A 9,980-nucleotide genomic window follows, 5' to 3' on the forward strand; every position below is an offset into this window, starting at 1 on the left:
CGTCGATCGACAACCGTCCGTGCTTAGTTTACCTTATCCTAATCTTAACGGCTATCCGGAGCGCAGAGGAAATTAAGCGAAAAAGGGAAGTCGTGGAGTTCGCAGGACGTAACATGTCAATTAATTAACATTTCTAATTTGTCAACAAGTAACACATAATGAATGAATCAATTTAACTTAAAATTTACTCTAAATTTTAAATGTTAAAATTACGTTTTATTTTTTACTGTGTATGTATATACATTATACATATACATGTTCCAAATGATATTGAACTAAGAAAGTTATATACATATGTATTGTGTATAATTTATAACTTTTATTTGTTTTAATATCCTTAATTGTATACCATTCAAATAAATTCTAGTAAGGAATAATTTCCTCATATGAAAATTGTACTACAGTTAAACGCATTGTAATAGAAGAACCCCACTATTAATAAATTAAAAAAAGCATTTTAAAGCTCACAGTTTAATAAGTAGGATAGGTAGTTTAACTGTTAAACTACCTATCCTACATCTCAGGCGAAGTATTCTCGCTATTTGTAAAATAAATTTCAATCTATACTTTTCTTTTATATGATTCACGCTTGTTGAAGTATAAAAAATTGTAATTTGTACATGTAATATGTGTATATAATGTATGTGAGGTACCCCTAAGAGGGTGGCAGTGTCTTAGAGGGACCAGGTCTTGTGGTAAAGCGCCAGACTCGTAATCCTGTGGAACCGGGTTCGAGTCCACCTGATCACAGGAATTTTTATTTTCCAAACTGCCACCCCCCGCACGAGTGGAGCTCGTGCGGAGAAACTGGGCTATCTTTCGGAGGAGAAATGGAGAAATTAAAAATTAAATTTGAAATTGGTCGTCAAGCTTGGGGAGCTTGGAAGCTATGGGATCCCATTCTGCATACAGGGTAAAATCGCTCTTGTCCACTTGATTCACGAGCTGACTTACGCTCACGTTAATCATGACAATTCCTTCCGATAATCCAGAAAAAGTACAAGGCAAATGCGGGGAGTCATGAAAGGCATTTGATGTGCAATCATCTGATGAAGACGCGACGGCCGGCGACACGGTGATATCACATCGTTAACCTGATCAACAGGATTCTTTTTTTAAATGTATTTCCTTTTGACGACAAGCTCTATTCTCGAATAAATAATTAACGTCATCACTAATACACACTTAATACCACGGTCGTGTATATACGTAGTCGCGTGTCATATCGCGTGTCATTTGTTAAACTTTAACAAATGGGAAATCCACTCTTTGCCAGAAACGTGGACAGAAATATATAAATCTGGAAAATATTAAACTTTCTTACTCGTCAATGTCACTACATAAAAATTAATAAAACACTTGTTTTAATTAAGGCATTATTATACGTGCATAAAAGTAAATAACAAATGTCTGAAATATATACCACATCTGTTATTGACATGTTGTCGTAACAAAAAAAGCATTCGAGTCCACATTACTGCTCGATGAAAACCGCAGGAATTTTTGATCATATATTTATCCAAACCTTTTACAGAAGTAAAAGGTTTTGGTATATTGATCACCCTAAACCGGAGCTAACTCACCCAATAAATACCATTTATTGTGGATTGAGGATAAACTCCGGTGACTTTTCTGTACATTTGACAATAACAGTGGCGGACTTTAAAATAATTCACAGTTCTATCTTTTAATATAATTCATCGGCACAATAAATTATATTAAAAGCGTTTCTTAAATATATTATTAATGATATACACTTATATCCTACGATCTGCTAAGATTAGAATTTTCGTGACTGACGGCGATACAGAGTCGTGCAAATAGAAGTGAGACGAATGTCTACTTCTCAAGAAAGGCCTTGGCTAAACTTATTGTAAGTACATATTACAACATTAATTATTATTAACATACAAGAAAAAATGTGTTAACAGATAATAATACATATTTGAACACAAATCTTTGTTACAGGTTATTAACAATAAGTGGGAGTGAATCAGCGTTAACTCACGTTTCTGTATTGAAGATGTAAACGGCGGAACGAACCAAGTTTCGTTTCTGTCTTAGCGGTGAAAGAAAGTGGGGCAATTACTCTCAAAGTAAAGCCTTGGCTTCAGCAAATGTAAGTTATTACGTGTAAAGTTATTACATTTATTTTTGAGAGTATATTTATTTATGTAGTGTTAAAAATTGATATTGTATATTTTTTCAGTTGACGACGCCATAAATGCGATAAATGAAAGTCAGGAGGCACGAACTCACACTGTAAATCTGATTGAAAAATGTGTGAACAACGCAGAGGTGTTTAATGTGAGTTTTATATCATTAATAATGTCGATACACGAACACGTGTGGACTCTTAAAGCCATTGTTCTAATTAAAACTGAATACAACTAATATTAAATTTAAACGAGCGGTGACAGTTTTGTTATATTGTGAGGCGTGATTTTGAGTTAAAAGATGATGTAATTTTGCATCAAACAAAAATATTGATTTTTGGACTACACAGTTGCACTGATAAACCGCACATAATATTGTGGAGAAATTTTCGGGTGTAAGATACAGTCTGTGTCGAAACGTGAGCGTTGTATCGCGTGAGGTAGCACTAGAGGACTAAAATGAGAATGGATGACGCAAAACAACAGGTTGTCTGGCCAAAACCTGAGAGATTCTCGAATACGTATTCTCCACGGTTTGTGAAGAGTTTTCGCGTTCCGATTGTATAGATAGTTCAGGGTTTTATTATTATTTCGCATCCCTTACCTACGAGTTACTTTGCCAGCGAAAAAGAGATCGACGCTTAAAATCTCGTTTTCCATTGCGTGAAACACTTTTCCAAAGGACAATTTTTAAATGCATGCATTATTGCAACTGTAAATACAGTAGTTTTTATTGTGTTTGTATGTTTCTTAAATATTTTAAAATGTATTATACTTTTTATTTACGTATTGTGCTTTACGTTTTGTTTATCGCTTGCATGCAGTAGCTTTAAAAAATATGTATCTTTATTTCTTTATTTTTTTTATTTCCTTAATCCTTTGGAAATGTAGAAAATTGTGAAATAGTTATATTTCGTAACTTATTTGACAATTTTTTAAAATTTCCTCCTGATGGAAGAAACCACCACCTTCCCGCGGTTTCCATCGAGCAGTAATGTGGACTGGAATGATGTTTTTGTTACGACAACATGTCAATAACAGATGTGGTATATATTTCAGACATTTGTTATTTACTTTTATGCACGTATAATAATGTCTTAATTAAAACAAGTGTTTTAAGGGCTTACACCTGAGTAAAGTGACCATATTTTGGGAATTTTTTTCTCGGGAAATAATTGCTTTATTCAAAAACTTTTTTTTTTGTTAAAAAGAGCATGTATTCTAGTACGTTTGTGAATTTTTTAATTAAAATTTATCAACAATAAATATTGTTTATTGGCGTCAGCGTAAGCCCCGTTTTTTTGCGGTGTTCGCCATTTTGGGTTGTTACGTCATCTGGAACAAAAATAGGCATTAAATTCCTAATAAGTGATATTCAAGACAGTTAGCTACGAGCCGAAAAAAATTAAAAAAAAATTCGAAAAATGGCGGCTGTTAGAAGTTTAAAGTTGATTTTTGACCTATTTTTTCAAGTTACCAATGCATTTTTTAAACATTTGTAACAAAAAATTTATAAAAGTCTGATCCTAGCTAATTAGACAAAGCATCCAAGAATATCGTGTCCAAATTTCAAAAAGATCTATCGATCCGTTCTCGAGATATCGTGAACACCGTGTTTTAAAACCATGTTTCGAGAAAAACGCGTTTAAAGTTTGAGAAGAGATTTGGATATCATTAATTGTTTATAATGCTATAACTTGAAAACGGCTTGTTTTACAAAAAAAATGCAAAAGACAAGAAAGTTTCATCTTGACTCGAAATTATTAGTAATAATTTAAAAAAAATTTTTTTTTGTTAATTAACAATGAAATTGTTTAAAATTTTTTTTTTCTAATTTTACCTTTAGTCGGCGATTCCGGGGCCATATAAAAGTCCTCCGATTTCAAGCAGATTCTCAGCATCAGCTGCTCGCAATTGTTTACGAAGAATTCTTCCTTCCCGTGTTGCATTCGCGGCTTGGATCTCGGCCTGATGAAGACGATTTTCATCTGCCTCCTCACAGTAATTATTGGCATTTGGTCCAACTTTAATACCCAAGTATTCCATGACTTGTAAATATGATTTGCTTCCTGCATTGAATGTACAAGCTGCTATGTAAGAAGCAATTCTCATAATACAGCAGCCGCTGTGGGTGATTTTGGGTGCTATGCGCCAAAGGACGTTATTGAAGCTCTCGTTATTGTTCTGTGTAAAACCTCCCACGCATTTTTCTAGAAGTTCGTCTGAAGATAAATTCTTGTATATTGGCTCGATAGCTTTTACAACATCTGGATGAAGCGCGGGTGCATGGTGAAAACTGTCTAGTTTATTCAAAGCCTTTGCTTTTTGCCATTTACACCAAGAATCTTTTCCTGTTGGACACAAGTCATGTTGCGGCTTCTGGTCAGTTGACTGTAAATGATAAAAAGTAGCCATAACAGCATTTTTCATTGCTTCAAGTGAGTGGCAATTACGTCGTATTGCAAGGCCATAATAACGAGTAAGTTCATCGATTAATTTCCCTGTCAATTTGCCCTTTCCACCAAGTCCTGTGGTTTTTTTCTTCAAATTTCGAAGTCTTGTACCAATTCGTTTCTGTACATGTCCAATACATTTTTTTTTTATTATTATTATGCCAGGATAAGGATTGCTATTAACTATTGCTGGAAAAGTCTTGGAGTCTCCATCGCCTATGTAATTGACGTATTTGACACCGAATTTTTCTTCTGATCGTTGAAACATGTGACACATTCCTTCTACCTCCATCTTTCCAGAGGACCCTGTGTGATTGATCTGACAATTGGGTGCATGCTGCTTCCAAAACTCTTCATAATCGGCTGTTCCTTCCAGTCCAGTCCATTGTTCACATGCCTTGCAATTTTTTGAACTTATAAACAAATCAAGAACTTTGCCAGTATAATGTCCAATAATTGTTGTAACGCCATATAAAGAATCGAATCCTTGCTTGCGCCACGAACCATCCCCGGATACGGTCATTCCCGCGTTTTTCTGATTTTTTTTTGCTTCTGTGATTTTTTTTCTTCCTGTACACTTTCTTTTGAAATTAAATCAAATACAGCCTCTGAAGCAGTTGAAATATGATTTACAACCATGTCATACGAGGACTGAGCTATGGACTTTGCAAGGTCCATAAGTCCACAAAATTTTTTTGCTCCGCTTAATCCAATACCTATCATCCGCATTGCGAAGATGAATCTCGTATTTATTTCGTAGGCATTTGATATATACGGACACGAAGATACGCTTTGAGTCACACAGGAAGAACACAGAATTTGCACTTTGAATCCGAGACCACGTGTTGATGATTTGGCAAAACTAATATTACTCCCACATGTTTTGCACTTCACATGTTCGCTAATAAACGAAAAAACTGTTGCAAAATTTAAAATCACGTAACCAATGTTATCGTTTATACTGGGCTCTAACACATGACTGGCTCGCAATTTTTTCGCTGATGTACTCAACTCATTATTTTCTGCTTCAATTTCATATTGATTCTTGGGAGGTTTTCTTTTCTTTGATCGACATTTATATGCTCCTGTTGACTTTCTCCTTTCCCTTGAAACTTTCGAGTGGAGGGTAATTTTTGTATTTTCTTCCATGTTTTACAAAAATTTCACTACGAAACAACGCAACGATGTTCACTACTGCAAAGCTACAGAATAATTGGCTTGTGGCGATTACATCGTCACATATTTAACCGCCGAAAGACCTTAAATCTTAAATAATAGAAAAATAACAAATAACGAAAGACTGAAAAACATGTAAAAACGTTTATAAGAAATGTAGATAGGATAACATATAAAAACAACATAAATATCGGCAAGCGAAAATAATAAAGTCGAGATACAAATAATAAACATTCGCGGAACTAATTATTTATTGTTAAACCGATGACGACTTGAGGCGAGGCTTCTCGAAGGACACGAAGTCCTGAGAGGAGAGAGCTATCTCGCGATACGGGCGAAAAAGGCGCGATACCGCTACGCTCCGCTCCAGTAAAACCTCCGTAACTTCTACAATTCTTCGAATTTCTTAACCCTTAAATGCCACCCGGGGTCCAGCGGACCCCAGACCCTTTAGAATGATATATTTTCAAATGTTCCCGCCAAATATGGAGCTCATATTTATTTATTTATTTATTTTTATTTTTTTGATTTTGGAGCCAACATTTTAACTGTTGGCGATCTTAATTTTTTATACTATGTTGAAATTGAAATTTTAACAATATAAGCATTTTATTCTCTTTTCTAAGCCTTGAACAACATTGAAAATAATTTTCATAACTAAATATCAAAAAATCAATAAGTAAGGAGACATTTTTCATGCTGGGGTCTCTTAGACCCCATGTGTCATTTACGAGATTCTTGAGAGGTGTGGCATTTAAGGGTTATTAATATTTTAACACAATATTTTTGAAACTATATATTTTCAAGAAATGCAATTAAAAAAAATCGATTTTTTCAAAATTCTACTCAGGTGTAAGCCCTTAATAATTGTTATGTAGTGACATTGACGAGTAAGAAAGTTTAATATTTTCCACATTTATATATTTCTGTCCACGTTTCTGGCAAAGAGTGGATTTCCCATTTGTTAAACTACCTATCCTACTTATTAAACTGTGAGCTTTAAAATGCTTCTTTAAATTTCTCAATAGTGGGCTCCTTCTATTACAATGCGTTTAACTGTAGTACAATTTTCATATGAGAAAATTATTTCTTACTAGAATTTATTTGAATGGTATACAATTGAGCATATTGAAACAAATAAAGAAGTAATAAATTATACAATACATATGTATATAACTTTCTTATTTAGTTCAATATCCTCTGGAACACGTATATGTATATATATACATATATATCACGTTATTGGACATATAAATAAATAATATATAAAATATAGTATTGGGTGTACAACTTAGTTCGGTCCGTTTTCAAAAGATGGCTCTAGGTGCTATAAATGGTTGACGGCGACAGCTGATTTTTGCTGTATCGTGAAGTGTCAACATCTGTCAACCAAATATTGTTTACAAGCCTTTGAGTTTTGCACAACAAGTTTAATTTTTACTGCGTTGAAAATGTCGAGTTTTGTTCCAAATAAGCACCATTTGCGGGAAGTTTTGATTTTCTGTTTCAATTGGAAGAAAAGTGCAGCTGAAGCGCATCGAATGCTTGTGGAAGTGTATGGTGAATCTGCACCATCGGATAAATCTTGCATAGAATGGTTTCGACGATTTAAAAGTGGTGATTTTAGTGTTGAAGACAAAGAGCGTTCGGGTCAACCGAAAAAGTTTGAAGATGAAGAATTAAAAACATTACTCGATCAAGATTCGTGTCAAACGCAAGAAGAGCTCGCAAAAACATTGGAAGTTACTCAACAAGCTATTTCGAAACGACTCAAAGCCGCGGGATACATCCAAAAGCAAGGAAATTGGGTCCCATATGAATTGAAACCGAGAGATATCGAACGACGATTTTGCATGTCCGAAATGTTGCTTGAACGGTACAAAAAGAAGTCTTTTCTGCATCGAATCATTACCGGGGACGAAAAATGGATTCACTACGACAACCCGAAACGCAAAAAATCGTACGTAAAGCCCGGCCAACCGGGAACATCAACGCCGAAGCCGAATATCCATGGTGCCAAGGTAATGCTCTGTATTTGGTGGGATCAGAAGGGTGTGATCCACTATGAGCTGCTAAAACCTGGTCAAACCATCACGGGAGACTTCTACAGGCAACAATTGATCCGTTTAAAGCGAGCTATAGCCGAAAAACGTCCAGAATATGTGACCAGACACGAATCCATAATCTTTCACCATGACAACGCTCGGCCTCGTGTTGCTGTTCCGGTTAAAAACTATTTGGAAAATATCGGATGGGAAGTTCTGGCTCACCCGCCTTATAGCCCAGACCTTGCCCCTTCCGACTACCATTTGTTTCGATCGATGCAGAACGCTTTGACTGGAATACGCTTCACTTCAGAACAGGGTATCAAAAATTGGCTCGATTCATTCTTGGCTTCAAAAGATGAACGCTTCTTCCGCGACGGAATCCATAAATTGCCAGAAAGATGGGAAAAAGTAGTGGCTAGCGATGGACAGTACTTTGAATAAGGTATTAATTCATTTTATCGTTCAAATAAATGCGTTTTTCAAGCAAAAAACGGACCGAATTAAGTTGTACACCCAATATTTCTATAAATATATTTGTTAACGAAAATATACTTTTATATACTTTTTTACTACAATTTTTTTTCATGTTTATTAATCATTTTTACATCATCTCTACATTATTCCAAAGATCGCTCTTTGGTTATCGTGCACCGGCAACTCAGATTCACGCCGAGATACCGAGAAAGCATTTCCAGCGTAAAAACATTCGTCGATCGCGCGAGCTATGTGAGAGCGACAAGAAGGGAGTGATATTCTCCCTCTCGCTCGGAACGGCCGAGCGCTGCCGACACACCGATAGACCGAGCGTCATTTGTGTGCGTAGTGGAGGGGGAAATTCGCGTGCGTGCCGGGGCTCGAAATCGCAGCACTGATGACAGGGCAACAATATTTAAGAAGGGAATTTGTAACTTATACATTTCACTCTTAAATGCATTGAATAATTTTTCAGCACTCGAATCTCTCGCATCTGTTGAGGCACCCGCGGTATGATAGGAGAGGGAGCGGTATAATTCTACGTAGAAGAGTCTTGGTTGATTTATAAGAATAGCGTTTATTATAGCGTGTTCACTGCTGAGCAGTTTGCGTGCGACTGTACATTATGGCCGCGCTCGGAGGCAGAGTTGCCATTTCCTGAGCCTGGTAGCATTCGGTCGCATGTAGAGGGGATGGAGTGGGGATGGCTTTCGTGAGTCACGTGACGGCCCGTGACGCACACAAGCCACGTACCGTGTACGTGTGCGCTCGTGGCTTCGGCCAACGTCGTGCGATTCGTGCGAGTAGATCGAGACAGACATATGACTGTTTGTCTCTTTCTTTCCTTCGTGCCGCTCGAGCGCGGCGCTGACGATACGTTCAATAAAGAAAGAGTTAACGAAATCCACATTATAAGTAATTTGTTTTGAACAGTAAAAATATTTAGATATACATATTCTTTGTACATAATATATTTTTTATATACAGTATATAATAAAATTATAAAAATCCTAAAACAAAAAATAATGAAATGCCACTCTTGGCCAACGTGTACGTTTTGTTTAATGCCATATTAAATATATTTTAAAAACATTTTTTTATAAAAATTTTGAAAACATTTCTTAATAAAAATGAAGTAATAATTTTTTAATAAGTAGAATAACTTTTTTTTAAATTAAGATCGATATTTATATCTCGTATTTATATTACATGTACAACGTACATGTTGTTGCTCGACGGAAACCGCGAGAAGGTGGTGGTCTCTTCCGTCATGAAGTTTAAACAATTGTTATTAATTAATAAAAAATTTAATTAGAAAATTTTATAATTGTAACGCACACAAATATATTCAAACATAATATTAATACAATATATACAATACAATACAACATATTACAATATAATACAATATATTAAACAAACAATTGTTTATACTTCCTATTCACTGAGCTCTCCTAATATAAGATAAAAAGTTAAATTAAAAAAAAAGAAAGTTATTGCAAATCGAAACTGAATAATGGATATAAGATTTTATTTACATCTGCAAATATTTTTTGTTATTTGTTTCTCTTTTGGACATTATTTTTAGTGCGTTGAAAACGAAGGACCAGCAACTTCATCTGCAGCATATAAAGTAAGACTACTTTTTCGTTTTTTATCAATTGCATATAATA

The 9,980-nt window shown here is 35.2% G+C and overlaps 1 protein-coding gene across 1 annotated transcript; it reads right to left on the reverse strand.

The window, feature by feature from the left end:
• Positions 1–3,998: 3,998 nt before the first annotated feature.
• On the reverse strand, positions 3,999–5,259 carry LOC139769518 (uncharacterized). The gene has a single exon (XM_071700640.1). The coding sequence runs from the start codon at positions 5,130–5,132 to the stop codon at positions 3,999–4,001; it is 1,134 nt and encodes a 377-aa protein (XP_071556741.1). The 5' UTR covers positions 5,133–5,259.
• Between the last annotated feature and the right edge of the window lie 4,721 nt (positions 5,260–9,980).

This window comes from Temnothorax nylanderi, unplaced genomic scaffold (genome assembly GCF_030848795.1).
Source record: "Temnothorax nylanderi isolate EJ_2023f unplaced genomic scaffold, tnyl_v1.0 TNYL_tig0022_pilon, whole genome shotgun sequence".
NCBI classification, from domain to species: Eukaryota; Metazoa; Arthropoda; class Insecta; order Hymenoptera; family Formicidae; genus Temnothorax; species Temnothorax nylanderi.